The sequence below is a fragment of the Panicum virgatum genome, chromosome 8N (genome assembly GCF_016808335.1).
Source record: "Panicum virgatum strain AP13 chromosome 8N, P.virgatum_v5, whole genome shotgun sequence".
NCBI classification, from domain to species: Eukaryota; Viridiplantae; Streptophyta; class Magnoliopsida; order Poales; family Poaceae; genus Panicum; species Panicum virgatum.
Window position 1 is genome coordinate 21142652 of NC_053152.1, and position 20648 is coordinate 21163299.

General features: G+C 48.0%; 1 protein-coding gene across 1 annotated transcript; it reads left to right on the forward strand.

The window, feature by feature from the left end:
* The first annotated feature begins 2366 nt into the window (after positions 1-2366).
* On the forward strand, positions 2367-6532 carry LOC120686192 (probable cysteine desulfurase). Its single transcript, XM_039968368.1, has 4 exons — positions 2367-3098; positions 3245-3755; positions 5145-5346; positions 5438-6532. The coding sequence occupies exons 1-4, from the start codon at positions 2774-2776 to the stop codon at positions 6281-6283; spliced, it is 1884 nt and encodes a 627-aa protein (XP_039824302.1). The 5' UTR covers positions 2367-2773; the 3' UTR covers positions 6284-6532.
* The last annotated feature ends 14116 nt before the right edge of the window (positions 6533-20648 follow it).

Here is a 20648-nt window from a genome sequence, read left to right on the forward strand (position 1 = left end):
GAGGCCCAGGCGAACGAGCAGGCTCACGAGGCTTGCTACAAGCTGGTGAAGGACATGCACTACGAGGCGCGTGTCCAGGCCGTCGTTGTGTATTGCGCCGAATTCGAGAAGAGGATCGTCAAGAAACTAGCCGCAAGGGACATCTTCCTCACGCGAGACCAGTACTTAAGGGTAAATAAATGACATCTCTACTCATTTATCTTGTATTTGATATTACAATATGCCATGCACTTCATTACGTTTAGGTGCCTCCGAACTGGTGCGCAAACAAGGCCGAGTGCTGGTCTATGATGGTGGACAAGTGGATCAGCGAGGAATGGGCCCGCCAGCACACCTTATGCCGGATCCGGCACATCATCAAGGAAGCCTTAGCCTCGGCGAGTACAAGAAAATTTGGGTAAGTTCACTAATTTCTTCATTCTTTCTAAAGCTATATTTTGAATTCTTGCTAATCATCTTGTTGACTTCCTGGCAGTCGGAGTCTCATCGAGGTCAGTCTTGCAATGACTTCACGGCATACGCCATGTCTCACATGGGCAGGGCGACGTCAGACGTGGCCTACAACCCGGCTACTCCACCAGAGGCCTACACAAACCCAAGCATCCACACGCGCATCAATGCGTACATGGGGGTGGGAAGGGCGCTCCACGGGGAGACTTGGGATCCAGCCACCGCGCCACTCTCCGAAGAAGCCATCATGAGGGCGGGACAAGGGAAGAAGCACGGGCGGTACTTGATCGCCAACAGCTTGGTCGACACGGCGAGTACGCCCAGTCTCTCGCAGCTTAGGGCAAGTACCACCGACTCGACCCCGCCCATACACCCACGGTCTGATACTTCAGTTGCCAGCGTGCACCAGAGACAGGTTAGTTTAGATTTAGTTGTCATTCTATGATTAAAATGAAACTTTGCTTCGTATTGTAACATGGAGGTTAAAATCTTGTAGGCCGAGATGGAGGTAAAGTTTGAGGAGGAGAGGAGGCACCGAATGGAGATCGAGGTCAAGCTGGAGCTGGAGCAGAAGCTGAGGGAGGAGCAGTCGGCTATGTTGCACAGCATGGTCACCTGGATGCAAGGACTTGGCGCGTCGATGAACTATGCGACGCCGCCTCCTCCCTTCGCCTTACCAGCTCAGGCTTACTCTCCTGCAGGACCTTCTGACACTCCCGTGAGTATGCTTTGTTTGTAGATATTATTATATCTTTGTTATTCTTACTCAATTTATGTGTTTCTATTTGCAGAATCAGTCGTGGAACGCATCGAACGACCCTCCTCCAGACCAGAACTCGCCGGCGGTCCCGTGGCAATCTTGCCCCCCCCCCTCCCCCACCTGACCGTGAATGACACCTGCTCGTAGCTTGTACACTAGTGGACTTGGCGCGTCGATGGACTCTTAGCTTGTGACATTATCTTGTGGATATGTTTTATGTATTGGACTATATATATATATGTGATGGACTCGTTCTATGTGATGTATTGTCTATGGGACTTGTGATATATGTGATGGACTCATTATTTGTATCGATGCTATTCTCGTATTTATCAATTATATATTTGTTGTTATAACTGCCTGTAATGTCCCTATATTTATATATATATATATATATATATTCGTTGAATTTATATCAAAAAATAAAGAAAAAAGAAATAAAAAAATTGGCAACTTTGCCGAGTGCTTATGCAAAAACACTGGGCAAAGTGGCCTTCACATGTCAGCAGAACAGCCATTTTGCCGAGTGCTGAAGTCCTGGCACTCGGCAAAGATTTGAAAGTTTGCCGAGTGCCAGGACCCAGCACTCGGCAAAGCGACCACGTGGCGGGACCCTGGGCGGACGCTTTGCCGAGTGCCAGGCGCCGACACTCGGCAAAGTTAGTACTTTGCCGAGTGCCTGCTGTTAGGCACTCGGCAAAGAGCCCGCCCAGGGTCGCGCCACGTAGCTCCTATGCCGAGAGCCAAGGCTCTCGGCAAAGACCCCTTTGTCGTGAGAGGTTTTGCTGAGTGTTACACTCGGCAAAGTGTTTGCCGAGTGCAAACTGGCCTTTGCCGAGTGTAACCGGCACTCGGCAAAGCCAGCGAATCCGGTAGTGAGTATTCCTGAACACAGAATAAGTAATCATAAACAAGTTAAGCATGATATACTACGTGCGAGCGAATGATCTCGACCAGGCATTACCTGCGAAGTCAGCAACCGTGCCTATCAAACTGGATGAAAAGCCGGCCTGCAGCTGTCGATCGATCCGGCAGCAGCCGGCGGCTCCGGCGGTTAACGAACCGTGCCGACGGCAACGTTGCGCCCCGGGGTGATGCAACGGCTCCGAAAACCGACCAAATGGAGCGCACCTACCTAGAAGCCTAGAAAACTCACCGATCGATCGAGCTGCTGATGCATTCAACTGCACACGCAAATCTACTCCATCTCTGATACACCAGGTCAGCCAGTTTACTGGACGTCTGCAATTTGGCGACCCTCGCAAGCAAGCAAGCGATTCGCGCTGACCCGCGATATTTACATTCCCGTTAAGTGTCCTCCCCCATCCATCTCACATGTATTGTTCCATGTCTTTTTATTGTTTATTCTCCTCTCATCCAATCGGGATTGTTCTTCCAATTTCTAATCTTTATAGGTTGATCAACACATCAAGATTGGAGGATGTATAAATAATACATGTAGACATGCGAGATATTCGAGCATCCGTACGTACGCCAAGTCTAGCCAGTAGCATTTGCAATTAGGAATTGTTGTCCGGAGGAAGAAGAAGAAGGAGCCTAGGCATGCCGTCGCTTCAAGCGGCGGCGATGGGCGGCGGCGAGGGCGAGGCCGCCGGCGGCGGCAGGAAAGGCGGCGGCGCGTCGGGGAATGATGATACGAGTACTAGGACGACGACGACGCTGGTGAGCCTGCTCCGGGCGAGGTCGGAGCGGAGCGCCAGGGAGGAGGAGATGGTGGAGTGGGTGCGGTCGCAGATCGTCGGCCGCGACGCCGAGTTCGAGACGCCCTTCGGCCGCCGCGCGCTGCTCTACGCCGACCACACCGCCACCGGCCGCAGCCTCCACTACATCGAGGATTACATCCTCAAGCACGTCCTCCCCTTCTACGGTCAGTCAGTCGACCATGCATGATCATCGCCAGGCCATGACATGCATGAGATTGATCGATCGATCGATCAAGCTAGGGCATGCGTGCAGCAAGACGAGACTAATACGTGCGCGCCGACACGATCGACGGCGATGCTGCTGCTGCAGGGAACACGCACACGGAGGACAGCTTCGTCGGGAGCCGGACGACGCAGACGGCGGGGAAGGCGGCGCGCTACATCAAGCGGCGCATGGGCGCGGGCCCCGGCGACGCGCTGCTCTTCTGCGGGTCGGGCGCCACGGCGGCGGCGCGGCGGCTGCAGGAGGTGCTCGGGGTGGCGCCGTGCCCGCCGGCGCTGCGGCGGGCGCGCGACGCGGGGCTGCTGCTGCGCCCCGAGGAGCGGTGGGTCGTCTTCGTGGGGCCCTACGAGCACCACTCCAACCTGCTGTCGTGGCGCCGGAGCCTCGCCGACGTCGTCGAGGTCCCCGCGGGCGCCGACGGGCTCGTCGACCTCGCCGCGCTCCGGGGCGCGCTGGCGGCGCCCGAGCACGCCGACCGCCCCATGCTCGGCGCCTTCTCGGCCTGCAGCAACGTCACCGGCGTGCTCACCGACACCCGCGCCGTCGCCCGCATCCTCCACCAGCACGGCGCCTTCGCGTGCTTCGACTTCGCCGCCAGGTGGTCTCACTCACTGTACTCTCTTGTTGGACTTGTTCATTGCCCGAAAATTCCACTGAAAATCATCATCATCTAGTCGAATTCTTCGTCTTTAGCAGCTGCGTCTTGCATTGCATGCACTAGTGTGAAACATAGAACTGTAATGTAGACCAAGGTAATAATTAAGTCAGTTCCATGATGTCAGATAGTAGTTTGAGCTGTAGATTAATTCAACATCTCTGAATTCTAAAGTTCACGGTGCAGCTCATCAACAATACAGTTCGTAGCCGTAAATTTCTAGGCTCTTGGATGATATATAACGTATGAATAATAATACCCAAGAACCTGACATGCATGACCAAGAAAGTAGTCTTTTCACAGCTAAAAAAAATACAGTTCATCATCATCATCATTATCAATTTCCAAATGCAGCCAGCAACTCTCGTTTCATTAGAAAAACTACACCACCAATGTGATGTATGCGTTCCAAAGTTGACGCTCTAGAACAAACTCCAACACACCACCTGCTCCGGTGCGACTGCATCGAAATTCATCAGTATACACACACACTATATATGTTCCATCCGTTGTTCATCGGTCAGACCTGCTGAACAGAAAAAAAAATTCAAACGGCATTGCTTGAATACTCAACCACGCTAAGCCATATATAGCCAGGCAGACAGAGAGGTGGGTCTCTTCATTTGATTTCCTCGTCAGAAACGCCCCGGTTTGTCCAGACCTTGACATCAAAATTTGACAAATTTCGCCACCTGCCCTAGCTAGTTTTCGTGATGGATGTATCTCACCTTGACCTGATGCCATCACCTGTGTATACTAATGCCGTAATGCGTATACCAACACCATACGTTAGTTATCATCAGTTCATGGTCTGCCAGCAGGCCTAGGAACGCACCGATCACACGTTAAGTTAGACGAACCAGCTCATGGTTTTCGCATCGTCGAAGCAATCTGAATTCCTTGCGGGGCTTTGTTTTTCCAAGTCAATCAGAAGGAGCAGAAAGAAACTCATGGAGACCGGCCACAGGATCATCGCAAGTCCAGTTCGTAGCCTCATCTGACAGCGAAAGCCATTGACATCTCGCTGTCTGAACCTCTAAACAAACCCCACGTACAGGCTGCAATGGCGTCGCGTCGCCTCTCTCTCTCTCCTCACCCACCATGTTGCTTGCTGCCTCATGCGTGTTATTATTGTAGAGAGAGAAAATCATTTGTATTTTTTTTATATATGCACCGTACCAACATACTACGAGATTAAATGAACGAAGATTTGAATGAAAAATAAAATAAAAGAGGTTTCTTATGAGTTCCATTTTCCATAGTTAGCGCGTTGTTCTTGCTCTGACATCTGTGATGCGTGGCTCAACGATTAACCGTGGTGTGGCTGCGCAGTGGGCCCTACGTGGACATCGACATGAGGTCCGGGGAGATGGACGGGTACGACGCGGTGTTCCTGAGCCCGCACAAGTTCGTCGGCGGCCCGGGCACGCCGGGGATCCTGCTCGTGAACCGCGCGCTCTACCGCCTCGCCGGCCACCCGCCCTCCACCTGCGGCGGCGGCACCGTCGCCTACGTCAACGGCTTCAGCGAGGAGGTCAGGCCGGCCAGCAAGCCGCCAAGCTCCGCGTGCTGCTTAGTACTTGAGCGAATGCCATGAAATTCAAATGTTAATATCGTGCGTGCAGGACACCGTGTACTACGACGACATCGAGGAGCGGGAGGACGCCGGCACGCCGGCGATCGTGCAGAAGGTGCGCGCGGCGCTGGCGTTCTGGGTGAAGGAGCACGTCGGCCGCGGCGGCGCCGTCGCGCTGCGGGAGCGCGCCTACGCGGAGGCGGCCATGGCGCGGCTGCGGGCCAACCCCAACGTGGAGGTGCTCGGCAGCGTCACGGCGCGGCGCCTGCCCATCTTCTCCTTCCTCGTCTACCCGCCGGGCGGCTGCGGCGGCGGGCGGCGCCGCCTGCCCCTGCACGGGCGGTTCGTGGCCAGGCTCCTGAACGACCTCTTCGGGATCCAGGCGCGGGGCGGGTGCGCGTGCGCGGGGCCCTACGGGCACGCGCTGCTCGGCGTCGGCGAGGAGCTCTCGCTCCGCCTCCGCGCCGCCGTCGTGCGGGGGTTCCACGGCGTGAAGCCCGGGTGGACGCGGGTGAGCCTCGCCTACTACATGTCCCGGGAGGAGGTCCGGTTCGTGCTCGCCGCCGTCGACTTCGTGGCCGCGCACGGCCACCGCTTCCTCCCGCTCTACGGCTTCGACTGGGCCACGGGGGACTGGGCGTTCCGGCGCCGGACGTTCAAGCACCACGCCATGAGGGAGTTGCTGCTGCGCGAGCGCCATCACGAGAAGAAGAAGAAGAAGAGCGCCGGCGCCGGCGCCGGCGGTGGGGACGACGAGCACGGCCTCGGCGACAGGTTCGAGAGGTACCTGGAGATCGCCACCAGGATCGCGCTGTCGCTGCCGGACACGTACGACGAGCTGGTGTCGAGCGTGCCCAAGGGAATAGACCCCGACATCATACTCTTCCGAGTGTGATTATATTCTTCATTTCTTCGTCGGTGTCACAACAGATCTCTTCGGTCGACTTAATTGGTGCTCTAATAATTGATGATCCGAAGTTTCTTACAACACGGGGAAGAAGCGCAAGTAGAATCTGTGTTGCCATACAGAACTTGCGACAAGTATCTGTGAGATGGGTAGTAGAGACTAAAATTAGGAGTACAAAGATAAATAGCAGAGTACTGATGGCAATGTACTTCATTGAGTTTCCTCAAAGAAACAGTGTACTCCATTGAATTGCAGTTGCATATATATAAATATATATCTATATTTTGGTAGATTCCATTTCAGTGGCTTATATATAAGTTTGGGAAAAGTCTGTTTTTCAACCCTGAACTATCACGCTAGTCCGATTTTGGCCCTTGAACTACGAAACCGGACATCCTACACCTCCAACTAACGAAACCGTTTGAAAAACAACCTTGGCTCAGCCAAAGGCGGTTTTGCTACAGTAAAATTTCCGAATTTCTGGAATTTCACACCTCTCTCAATTAAATAATAAAGAAAGTATAGTTAATATTGTCTAAAAATCATGATATTTTTTGGGAGGTAGATCAAAAGACAGGGAATCTATTTTGGCTAGATGTGTTACAATAGACATAAAGGAATTTGAATTATAAAATTTTAAAAATAGGTAGAATTCAAAATTCCTTGAATTTTTAGGTCAGCTAAACCTATGATAAAAATGCATTAAAAATATGATAATTTATAATTTTTTATTTATTTTAGTTAGGTACTTTTTATTGGCCCAAGTTCTATAGAAAATTCATAAATTAAAATTTGAGGAATCAAATTTGATTCAAATTTGAGCATTGCGAAGGAATTCAAAAACTTTCATAAAAACGTGGGCCAATAAAAAATACCTTATTAAAATAAATAAAAAATTATGAATTATCATATTTTTATTTCATTTTTATCAAAGGTTTAGCTAACCCAAAACTTCAAGAAATTTTGAATTCTACCCATTTTTAAGATTTTATAATTCAAATTTCATTACGTTTAATGTATCACATCTAGCCAAAATAAATTCCTTGTCTTTTTATCTACCTCCCAAAAAAATATCATGATTTTTAGACAATATTAACTATGCTTTCTTTCTTATTTAATTGAGAGGTGTGAAATTCCAGAAATTCAAAAATATTACTGTAGCAAATCGCCCTCAAAAACAGCTTGCTACAGTACTCGAGGGGGTGATTCGGACGGTTTTGCCAGTTCGAGGGCCGTTACCCGGTTTCGTAGTTGGAGGTTGAAAAACGGACTTTTTGACTAATTCGAGGTTATAAAATAGACTTATCCCTATAAGTTTTGATAATAACTTTCATTGAAATGGTCGACCTTGACCGATGCAAAGAACAGTATTTCCAGTCAATTCCGACAATAAAGGGAAAGCACGGCAAGTAGACCACTCCATTCGGACCGGCATACGCACGTGTGGCCTCATGAGAACCAAGATCGATCGATCCCGGGGCCAGCTAATTAACGCGCGCGCGCCAGGAGGGATTCCAGCGTGCGATCTCTGACAACAAGCTTATTTTCTTTTTTGGAAATTTATAACTTCTAAATATAATTTTTATGTATAACTTTTTACTCACACATTCTAAAAGATAAATTTGCATCATAACTTTTACGATACGTACAACTTTTATGTATAATTCTTTCTTAACAAATCTTTAGAAAATAACTTTTTAGCACAACTTTTACGATATAATTGTGGAGGATAATATTTTAGCACAAGTTGTATGATGTTATTTTTATCAGAAAAGATTTTTCGTACAATCTTTTTACACACAAGTTCATCACACAACTTCCGAGTACAATCCTTAGTATACTTTTTTAGTACGATTTTCATAAATAAGTTGTCAAAGAGAACTTCAACATATAATAGAATGTAAAAAGAGAAAATCTAAAAGGGAAATAAATGATAGCACTTGCAACGTAAAAGAGGGGAAAATAGAAATAAAAAGGAGAAAACAACCGAATAGGAAAGAAGCGTCTTTTGTCTGCTGGAGAAAACACGTACGATAGAGAAGGCATGTGGGTGGCTGCCTGGCTGGCCATCATGGCTGTCGCGTCGCGCGCCAGCAAGCCTCGTAGCGCGCGATTGTTGAGGCCGTGTTTAGATGTTATAAAGATAAAATATAAAATTTTTGTAAATCGCTTGCATGATGTACTAAATATATTCGAAAAATAAATCGCATTACACAAATGGACTGTAAATCGCGAGACGAATCTAATGAGCCTAATTAGGATGTAAACATGCTCTAATGGTGGATTAATTAAGCTCATTAGATTCGTCTCGTACTTTACAGACGAGATCTGTAATTAGTTTTGCGATTAGTCTACATTTAGTACTTCAAATATTAAAAATTCCCTTGCAAAAACATAAAAACGCAAAATACAAAATGAACTAAACACACCCTAAATCAGAATCTCGATCGATCTCTGAACATTTCAGAGTGCAGGCAGAATGGTTGGCCATGTCAGGCAATGAAGCAAGCAACCGCCCATGCCATCCTCCAGCAACCACATCGATGATCCACCCATTAAAACCCCCGCCGGCCTTCATCATGAGTGCGGGCAGAGGCTCCATCCATGCCCGCCGGCCGGCGGCCACCGTACCGCATGCCATGGGCGGACGCCGCTGCATTCATGCGATACAGTAGTGCAGGCCCCCGATCGAGATCTCTTGCTTGCTTGCTCGCGGATAGCACGATCCAGTATCCAGGTCACTCGCACATTATTCAAATCAGAGCTTGTGTCTTGTGATGAGTAAGATGCGCGTGTGCGGGTTTGAAAACAAATAAAATTGCTAGGAAGCAGTAGCAGCAGCAACCTCGCGGAGCTGGAGTTTCCGAAGCCTACGGGGAATTGACTGGAACGACGTGTCACATGGAAGTGTTGAGAACGGGCCAGTGATTCGAGTGCCGGCATGTGACCTCGACGGTACGAACCTTCTACCAGGAGGTTTGAATGGTTACCATGCCGGCTCATTTCTAAGCGCGAGTATAGAGAAAACTTATATATATATATATATATATATATATATATATATATATATATATATATATATATATATATATATATATATATACACCGGCTTGTATTAGCGAATAGCGGTATTCTTTTCTCAGGCACACTCTGTAACATAGTGCGCTATTTGTAAATTTTATTCTATCTTAATTAATATAAAAATACTTAGTTCTGCTACAAGCGTATTCGAGAAAAAAAAATTAAAACAGTTTGTGTCATCGGAGTCGTGGGGAAGAGGAGACGGAGGAGGCGACCCGGTGATCCAGTGCCGGCGTGTGACCTCACAGTGGTACCTTCTCCCGGGAGGTTTTGAATGGTTCCGGGTCTTCATTTCCTTTTCCTTCCAAAAAAACCAAAACGTTTGATTGAACCGACAGGGGACAAATGTGAGGCCGTGACGGTGCACGGCTGAGGGCGGTGAACGAGTTGATCGAAGTCAGTAGCTTGACTAAGCACAAGGGCTTAGCTGGCCGTCCAACAATGGGCGAAGTCAACCTTGGCAACACGTCGATGGCCGTGGTTCCAGCAGGCGCCTGCCTGCGTACATGCGTGCCGGCTGCTGCCTGTTGGCGTGTGCAGTGCAGCGCACGGGATTGGAATAGAGATTAGCTTGAGAAAAAGGATGACCGATCCATCTTTTTTCTAAGAGAAAAAGGAATGTAAGAGAAGAGCATTGTTTGCGAGTGCTGGCGATGGGAATATACGCGCTGTTTTTTTTTGCAGCAGGAAAATGTATCTTGTGTACTTGTGTTTGACTTCTTATTATGGCCTCGGCGTATGGAAATATAATACTCTCTCCTTTTTTTTTTAGAAACAAAGCTGTGTTTTATTTGCGGTGGTCCACCTGCATCGCAGGCTCCGCCTTGATTGGGCCGGGAATTTAAGCCCATCCGGATGTGCAAATGTACCGAACGGCCGAAATAGGGCGTTTTTTTCTTTTTTATATTTAAAAAAATCAAAATTTCAAAAATATATGTCCGTTTTAAAATTTTCAAAACTACCCCTGGTCGCCCTCCCATAGGGCGACAGGCTCTAGATGTATTTTTTTTTTCTTCAAATTTGCAACGAGATTCATGGCTGAAAAAAAATGTAAGGGGGCCTGTCGCCCCCCCCCCTCGGGCGACCGGTGGCCCCCGCCCACAGGCACGACAGGGGGGCATGTCGTCCCCCCCTCGGGCGACCGGGGGTACCCCCTCTATATGAAGCCCTTGACCACATTCCCTTCTCATTTGAGCTAGAAAATTCCACCAAAAATCTAGAAAAAAAGATAGGGGTGAGGAGAAGGAAAGCGGCGAAGCCCTGCCGGATTCCGCACTTGTGATCTGCAGGTTAGTACATTTAGTTTATGTATTTTTCCATTGGTATTGTAGAGTAATTTAATTTAATTAGTGCTATAGTATAACCATTTAAGTAGGAGTTTAATGATATTTTAGTTACGTAGTATTAAATTAGTTTAGAAAATTAGTACTACGCATTTATTATTACAATTACAGTACTATCATCGACGTGTTTATAAATTAATTACGATTTAGAATAGAATTTGGCATATGCAGTATAGAATTTGAGTGTCATCACGTAGTTATGAATACTTATACGTTATGAATACTTATACGTTGTAGTTGAATTCCATACTTAGTTTTTACGGATTATTGAATAAGGTAGTGAAGTAAAGAGTATAACTCGATAAGTATTATGTGATATACAGATATGTCGACCAAGATGCAGTTTCAAGTATTTTATGGTGACTACAATGTTTTGTATGGGCCAAATGGAGTAGACCTTTCTGCCTTTAAGTGCACATCTAGTGCCATAGATAAACCTCTGGAAAAGAGTTTTGGTTCCATATGTAAGTGGCTACAGCGTGGGTTCCGTGTTGATCCGTTGACACATGTGATGACCGTCCAGTCTCTTGTTAATTAGGAGGTAGAAAGTGATTTATGGGAATTGATGATGATACACAGCACTGATGACTGGCAGAAGTACATGCAAGCAGCTCTAGAGCGTGGGTGGCATCTGGCCATTCTTGTTCAAAACCGGGAGAAGACACAAAATGAAATCCAACATGGTGCAGATCAAGCAACTCCGAGTATTCGAAGAGAGACCAATTATGTTGAGCAAGATGAGTCAGAAGAGATAGAGAACCAAAACATGGCATCGCAGGGCCTTGCTGATGAGGGAGAGAGGATACATAGCATTGTGAGACTATGGGCAATATATCATGCGACTTTGTTGCAAAGCAAATATATGGGTTGATTATGGACAACCTAAATTATGAGCCAAAAATGATTGTTCGATACATTGAGCAGACTTACCAGTACACCATTAGTTATTTGAAGGCATGGCGGGCTAAACAAAGGGTGTTCGAGATGCGGTTCGGCACATACGAGGCATCATATGATAACCTACCTCGTATGTTATCCCAGATTGCTGCTAGAAATCCTGAAAGCTTTTATGACACATACCTCGTACCAGCCGTGACTAGAGGGCAAAGAATTATGCAACGAGCCTTCTTTTGCATATGTGCTTGTGTTAGAGCATTTCAGTGTTGTTTTCCAGTGATCTGCATTGATGGCACGTTTCTGACTGGAAGGTATAAAGGTCAGATACTCACCGCAATCGGGGTAGATTGCAACAACCAAATAGTTCCGCTCGCATTTGCATTTGTTGAGAATGAGAACTTAGACAGTTGGTATTGGTTCCTTGAATGAGTGAAGGTTCATGTTGTTGCTGCACGTCCAGATGTGTGCCTTATTAGTGATAGGCATGCAGGTCTGCTGCAATCAATACTGAAATTGCAACGTGGAACTGCGACAACGCCTCCATTGTGGCCCGATGTCCAAAACAGGTGGTGCATTAGGCATATGGGTGCAAATTTCGATGACCACTTCAAGAACAAGGATCTTAAGAACCTGTTTAAGAGGTTGTGCACCCAAAATTAATAGAGAAAATTCAATGCATTATGGCAGATGCTTGATCAGTTGACTACAGAGCTAGTGAAGGTAAGGACATCACGAACAGGCACGAGTCAGGCTGCAGAGGCTAGGGATTTTCCAGTGCCCACCGCGTTGGAGCGTGTCAAGGAGTGGCTTGCCGTATCCAGTTGGCGGACCGTATCCAAGGATGGTACCGGGGCCACAGATACCGGCCTACACATGTTAGTTTATGTTTCTTATTTCGGTTTCTATATGTCATGACGAAAGACACGAGCGTACGCTAACATCCGCATTTTATGCGTAGGATTCTACCCCGATGCGGGCGCCGGACCTTCTTCTTCCTCCTTTCGACCAGATAATGAGGGCTTCACCTTAGACGACCTCGACAGCTTGACTCTAGAAGAGCCTACCGCGCATGGTGACCCCGATGTCTTGGGATATTCACAGCTAGGAGGAGCACCACTTGGGATCTCTCAGCAGCAGACACCGCAACCCCTTGCGCGTCCTGAGCGACAGGTGAGGTCTCCGGATGTTCTCACCTACTCCGCGGGCCATGTCCGTGCCCAGCAGAGGGCTAAGAGGGTCCGACGCCCTAGGGGTGGTTAGATATATCTGATGTTTGTATCTCTGATGTTTATTTGTAATGAGATAGCTGTGGACCGCTTATTTGTATCCGATGTTTATGATTGTGCTAGTTTACTTGTCATTTGTTTCTATAGATACTATTGATGTGAACTTGTTATATTTGTGGGTTCCATAATGCTCGTGAAATAAGGGAAGTTCTTGCGAATTTTTTCTGTGATTTCATGAAGGACAAGTTAGGTGCGGTAGGAGTTAGCAGCCAAGATCCCGCCGACGATGATGATGACTACACGGTCGAATAGCTCAAAAAAGGAACCATAGTGTATCTAGCTGCGAGTACAAGATCACAGGTTGCCACTGCTCAGCACGGCGATCATGGGTTTCCCAAATGTCGCATTCTTTGCCCAGACATACGTGACAAAAGATGTCAACCCAATAGCAGTGCCCTTCCACCATTTCAAAAAGATGTGACAACACGGCAACCACACCAGCTCACCTTCAAAGCAGTCTCTCTGCGCGAGGACGACGGACCTGTCATTCTACAGCGAAGGTCTGTGGCGTGTAGTGGGGAAGGCGGCATCTAGGCGCCATCGATCAAGCGACAGCAATGCAGTGCTGTGAGTCTGCATGCACAGAGATGCATCGAGTAGTCATTTCGAGAAACGAATATAGCCTTTTCAGTGTTAGGTCAGCTAGCCTCTTCACTGTGTTCTCATATAGGCTTTTTAGGTGCATTTACACTCTACATTCTGGGTATCAGACCATTGTGCGCCTATAAATACTCCGAAGTTTGTGAACTCCCAGCAGCACTCAAACACCAAAGCTCATTGTATACCCAATGTCTGGAGGTGAGTCTAGCGGGAAGAATTACTACGGTTTTGGGAAAGGAAAAGGGGGAAGAAAGGGAGACCCCATAATATGGGAGGGGCCTCTTGGACCTGATTCCTTTCCGGAACCAGCGTTTGAGTTTCCGCCACAGCACAAGAGTAAATTTACTAATAAAACTCCTCTTCGACAATACGATAAATGTAGAGAACTGTGGCCAAAATACAGACATGGTGAGGACTGTTTAGTGCAGATGTGCACCGACGGGATGGATGGCGGTCGGCGTTTCTTTAAATGTCCACACGCATGGGTAATACTCGGTTGTTTCATTTCTTTATCTTCAATGAGACACCTTACATGAAATTTGTTTTGCAGTCTTCCGATGCTCCAGAAAACTGTGGTTTTACTAGGTGGGTCGATCCTGCACCAATTGATTCTGTTCAGGAGTTCATCGAGTACCTCCAGATAAAGATCTTTGATCTAGAATGCAAGGTGACTCATTATGAGGAAGTGAGCGAGAGTAACAAAGACGATGAAGATGATGATACCAGCAATGCTGCCGGTTCACAGGATGAACCATGCACTATTCCTTACTGCAACTGCCCTTGTCACAAGAAGAAGGGCCCTGCGCCTCCGGCACCACCGCCTGCACCACCTGCAATGGGTGGATACTGCGGAGAAGGCTCAACGCAGTTTGCTACGTGGGGGTACGGCTACTAGGACTACCCTAGTGCTAGTGACATGCTGCATCGTTGTGTTTGTTGTGTTTTTTTTAAATTACCTAAGGCATGTTAGGTTAGTCCGGAATCTGTTTACCGTAGTTTGCAACGGGTTCTGCCATGCGACTGCATGTGTGATGTGTGTTTCATTATCGTTGTATTATGATGTAAAATTTGATGGTTCACATTATGTAATGCATTTCTTAGTTCTTATTTCTTATCGTTATATTAATTAAATGTGTGCTTTTTAGTATTCTAGTGACATGAAAAGCTCCGAAAATATTAAGGACAAGTTCAAACATTTCATAGATTCCCGGCTACAACTGCAAATTAATTGTAAAAGTTACAACACACAGAGTCAAGCTCTCAACTGAAAACATAAACAACTAATTGCAGTGGCATTTGCACGCGACAAGGTAATTTCTTGTTGCATCTAAACCTACCATGCCTTATGGAATGTAAAATACCGGGATTACATGGTACTACTCTACTGAGTGCACCGAAGATATTTGCACTTCCTAATTGCTTCGGGGCCGGCTTCCTTCGCACGGCGTGCCCTCTCTCGCTTTCTCTCCCTGTCAGCTTCACGTTCGGCCGCTGTCTTACGATCCACCTCCTTCATCCTCTTGTGGATCTCTTCTTACTCTTTCTTGCGCTTCTCTTGCTGTTCCTCGTGCTTCATTCGGTGCCAACGTTCTGCAGCCCACCTTGCTTGTTGTTCCACAAAGTTCTTTGCCTGCTGCGACTGCACGGTGTCGAACCACTGCATAAAATCACAAAGAGGCGGAGGAGACTTTGTCCAACAAAAGTTAGAATCATAACTCAATGTTAGGTCACAAAGAAAAATAGTGTATGTTGTCCTGCTACCTTGGCCTGGTCTTTGCCGTATCGCTTAGGTGGATCATATTCGTAGTTCTCACACATAAAGAACCTCATGCCGTAGTCATCTCCTAAAACCTCAGATTGCATGAACTTGCATAACGAACCGCAGAAACACATTGGCACATCAATTCCTTCAGGTACGGTGGCTACACACTTGCTCCACGGAATATAGGTTAATGCTGACGAAGACATTGGCGCTATAGTATGGTGCGCCAAATGACGAACAATGATTTAAATAATGCACATATCGTATACCAAATCGATGCGTGAAAATATAGGTACTGTCATAATTCTATTGTCTTATGCTGCAATATCAATAAAGTACTGTCATAATTCTATTCTAATGCATAATTAATTTAAAAACAAGTCTGTAATAGTACTCAAATTGTAATACTAAACGAGTGTTCTAAAGCACCAAATCTAATTCAGCTAATCCGCTAATTAAATTAAATTGTTATACAATATTAACGGATTCATACGGAAGTTACCGGTAGATCACAAGTGCGGAATTCGGCAGAGCTTCGCCGCTTTTCTTCTCCCCACCCCTCTCTTTTTTCCAAATTTTTAGGCTCAAATGGCAAGGGAATGGCGGCCAGGGCTTTATATAGGGGGGAGGGACCCTGTCGCCCTTGGGGTGGGTGACAGGGGCCTGTCGCCCGTTGGGGGGGCGATAGGGTCCCCTTTCATATTTTTTTCGGCTATGGACCTCGTTGTAAATTTGAAGAAAAAAAATTACATTTAAGGCTTGTCGCCCTATGGGAGGGCGACCGGGGGTATTTTTGAAAATTTTCAAAACAGACATATATTTTTGAAATTTTGATTTTTTTAAATATAAAAAAGAAAAAATTCCCGAAATAGGCACAACAAGAGAGAATGGTCGGCCCAGTGCACAGGGAGGTCAGCTGACGTTTCTTTTTGAGTTAAACGCACCATTGGTCCGTGGACTTGCACACAGGTGTGTTATATAGGTCCATGTACTCTCAAATTGGGTTTTTGGATTCTTAAACTTGATTATGTGTTCATCACAGGTCCAATCTCCCTTGTCAGCACATTTTTTGCAAACGTGGCCTGCCAGCGTGGGCCAAGCTGTTGTACACGTGAGCAAGGTTGGCCCTGGATTTATGCACCTTGCCCCTCCTGCCTTCTCCCTCCCTCAATCGAGTATTCATCTTCTATTTTTTCCCCTCGCTTCTAGGAGGGCGACTGCGGACGCGAACAGTTCTCCGGCGTCCCAGGCGGCTGGTGGCTCAATTGCGCATCGACTCCCCGCTCATCGCCTCCGCGTGCTGCAGCTCCGCCCTCCAGGCTCGCCGCCGCCGCGCGTGCCACTCGTGCTCTGGCCGCTGGCGGATCCAGTCCGCCTCCCCGGCCAACTCCGCCCTAGCCCCTGCCGCTCGACGCCGATCAGCAGCAAGCTCCCAGGTGGCCGCTGCAGCGCTGCCTGTGCCCCAGCCGGCCCTCAGGCAGTCAGGCCCCATTCGGCCTTGCAGTCTACTACTGATGCATCGATCTGGGTCTGCAAAAGTGAAGGGGAGAGGATGTGTACTAGCTGGACAAGAAGAACTGATGCTGCTACAAGTTATATGTGTTGTTTGAATTGGAATCTTGTTAGTCTAGTTTCTGAATCTTGTCAATTCCATGTACCTGTGAAATATGTTAGTGCTGCTAGGTGGTGTGAGTTGTGTCGAGCAATAACTGTACTCTGTACACTATGTTGAATGCAAGTCATGTTTTTCAAGGTCTCTGAAATGCCAATTATTGTGAAAGCACCAAGTCTGAAATGTGCAAAGACAGTTGGAGACAACACATATTTAGTAGTTAAACCATCACAAAATACTGGAACATATACGCAGCTGTTTTATAGAACTGATATGTCATATATATTAGAGAACTGAGCATCTGTCAATTTCAGATTGCACAAGTGAGCATGAGAAGCATCACGGCTTGGTGCATCTATATATCATATACAAAAGATTGGAGACCAACCATTTAAGCATCATTGAGAACAGTTTGATGCATCCATCTCGATCTCTACCTTAGCAGTGTGCCTCATTTTTTACACACGGCAAATATTTTACACACGGCAAAATTATGAAAAAAAGTAGATTTTGCACTCCCAATTTTTTTACTATACATATATAGTGTGTTGTACTCCTTGTTAAAATTTGGTATATTTCTCGTTATTTTTACTATATTTAGTCATTTAGTTTCATTAATCAAATTTTTGGGGTTAAACTGGAAGTGTTTTGAATAGTGGAGTATAATGGATAGAAAAATAATTTTCATGGTAAGGAGTTCAAGGTGATGACATAAGCCTGAAACAGAAGTAGATTTCGAAGATCTTGCTCACGAACCATGCTCAGAACTGTTTGAACGATTCGTTGTAAAATTCTATTAAAAGCAAACAAATTCAGAAAATCATGAAATTTGTCATGGTATCATGATTTCATGCATGGAGATTGTGGTATAATTTTGAGAATGTTTTGCAAAAGTTTTCACGTATGCTTGTTAGAAATCGAAACATCTCCAAAGAAGATCCGTGGAGTTGAGAAGGAATCGTTTACATTTCAACAGAACGTTATGAATGAATTGGCGTTTGACTTTAAAACTTTTTGTGTTTGCAAAAAACTAGTTCTTTTCTTTAATGCCAAAGTTTGGTTAATTTTTGGATCTCTGCTCCTCATTATAATTTTTTTTCACTTGTATTTGAGTTTGAAACACATGAAATAATAGTAACAACAAAATAAAACATGTATTTTTCAATAACTTTAGCAATGTAATAACAAACTGTGATAACATTTGTAACATCAAATATAATAGCAAACTGAATCCTAAGAGAAATTGAAAATAGAACAACTGAAAAATTCAAAATTTGAATTGGTTTGTGTTTGCCGTGCGCATGGAGAATAGCACACGGCAAACACTAACTTTGCCGTGTGCTTGAACAATGGCACACGGCAACCGGCCGCCACCCTCTCCCCGGGCAGGGCGCCGCCGCGCCACCACCACAACCGGACCGCCGCGGCGCACCCTCGCCCGCACGCGCCGGCGCGCCACCCGCATGCCCGGACCGTCGCGGCGCACCCTCGCACGCGCCGCCGCGCCTCCAGCTCGCTCGGCGGCCAGCCTTTTGCCGTGTGCCAGATCGGTGGCACACGGTAAAGTGAGCCCATTGCCGTGAACCAGATCGGCGGCACATGGCAAAAAGGGGAAATCCCCCCTTAGCTGTTTTCGGCCGCACGCCCTCCCGACCACACAATAACACAAGGCCAGCTCACTGCGCTGCTAGCTGCCGCCGCACGCCGACGCCCACGCCGCCGCACACCCACACCGCCGCGCCACTGCCGCTGCCGCTGCCGCCACGTCCACGCCCACGCCGCACGCCTCCGCACGCCCACGCCGCACACCCACACCTACGTGCCGCTGCCGCTACCGCCACGTCCTCGCCCATGCCCCCACGCACGCCACCCACGCCCACGCCGATGCCGCTGCCGCTCGGTGAGCTTCCTCATCGCGGCCTCCACTCCACGCCGGCGCGGAAGCAGGCCAATGGTGCCCGCCATGGACCCTCGGTAAGCTTTGCTACCCCCTCGACCCGCTCTCGCCACCTGCCCAGGCCCCCACCGCCTGCCCGAGCCGGTCCCGGCGTCGGCCTGGCCCCCCGAGCTGCGCCGCTCCCCCCACTGCGGTGGGACGCAGGGCTCCCCGTCCATCCCGATGCGCCGCGCAGGGCCCCGACGCCGGCCTCTGCTCGCGCGGGGCGTGCCTAACCGGCCCGGTCCCGGTCGACGCGTCTGCCCCGCCGGCGGCCTCGGCAGGCCGACGGCGCCGGCCACGCCCGCCCCTCCATCCAGCCTCCGCGCCGCTCGCGGCCGGCCCCGGCGTCCCGACGCGCAAAGCCCACGCCGCCGGGCTCTCTACCCCGCTTCCGCAGCGCCCTCGGCCTGCCCCGGCGCGCCACGCCCACACCGCCGGCGTCCACACCGGCGTGCCACACCCACACTGACGCTCCACCGCCACGCCCGCCCCAAGAACTTGGTAACGTAACTTGCTCCCTTGCCACCCTCGCCACTGACGCCCACGAACGCCCCTGCCCGCACGCGCTCGCCACTCCTCCATCCCGGCACGTTCGCCGCTGCCGCCCGGGCTCGCCACGGCTACCGTTGAGTCCTAGGTTATTGACACATGTTGTTTTTTTGCAGGAGAGGCTATTGCACCATCCTTGAGTCATTTAGCCGCACGATGTCGTCGACACAATCCATCTGCACCGACATGCGCGTCCCCGCCTCGCTCGCCGTTGAGCCCTAGGTGAGCACGTGCAAAAGGCCCTCGCTCCTTCTATTGTTCGTAGTAGATTATATGACCTCATTGCCAATGATGATATATTTTTACCTAGAATTGTTCTAGGTAACTATGATGATCTTGAGCTTGTGGCTGTATTTCTTGTGTAGTGTAGTTATGCTTCTCATGATTGTCATCAAACCATGTGACACATCCATGCCCAAAGCAACTCTAGTTTGTGTTGATATGATAGTTGGGCTGGTTGTGTCACATGGTTCCATGTCTATCATGAAATAATGTTTTGTTGAGATGATTTCTTATGCTGCAAGTTCAAAATCAAATGAAACGAAACATATCTGAGGCAAAACACTAGTTCTATACTTTTTTGTTGAGTTGACCAAAAGTAACACGTAGATGACTATAATTGGGCAAATTTTTTTTGCAGTAACCAAGCACCGCCACCTAGTTCCCGTCGCCGGCCTCCGCCACCTAGTTCCAGTCGGGCCTCCGCCACCTAGTTCCCGTCGTATAGCAAGGTGAGGCATACAAGACTCCGCTTTCCGTACCGCATGTTCGTATATCACATAACCTAGTTAGGCGTCTCCCGTTCGAAATAGATACTGATGGCAATATGCAAAACTTTACATATGTATGACCGTATCTATTTCGAATTGTCCATATTTTTTGGACTGCCCGAGGATGCGTAGATGGGGTTAGTTTCCATGGTTTACTCCCATTCGAGATAGAGTATCGACATCATTTCTCCATTGTTCTCCGGATACACAATCTCCCTTCCGGGACGTGTATTTGGAGAACAACGAGGAAATGCTGCCGAAATTCTGTCCCAGATCGGAGTAGAGCATGCAAATCGACTCAAGCTACGCATCTTCGGGTGGGATTAGGACCTATCTTAACCTAGAAGAAAGTTTAGACATCGTGTAGATGCAAAAATTATCTTTTATATTATATTACTTGTTGATATGATAGAGTATGGACGACTGTGCATGGATGTACTCCGGTTGGAAACAAGGGGGGGCTTGACATTGGAATGGATTCAGAAGACTGAGGCTTTCTTGGATCGAGCATTTT

What these genes read in the sequence shown, in the direction of transcription:
- LOC120686192 (XM_039968368.1), top strand. Translation starts at nt 2,774, where the DNA reads ATGCCGTCGCTTCAAGCGGCGGCGATGGGCGGCGGCGAGGGCGAGGCC. An exon ending in GCACGTCCTCCCCTTCTACG is followed by an intron (nt 3,099 to 3,244) that starts GTCAGTCAGTCG and finishes CTGCTGCTGCAG; the next exon opens with GGAACACGCACACGGAGGAC. An exon ending in TGCTTCGACTTCGCCGCCAG is followed by an intron (nt 3,756 to 5,144) that starts GTGGTCTCACTC and finishes GTGGCTGCGCAG; the next exon opens with TGGGCCCTACGTGGACATCG.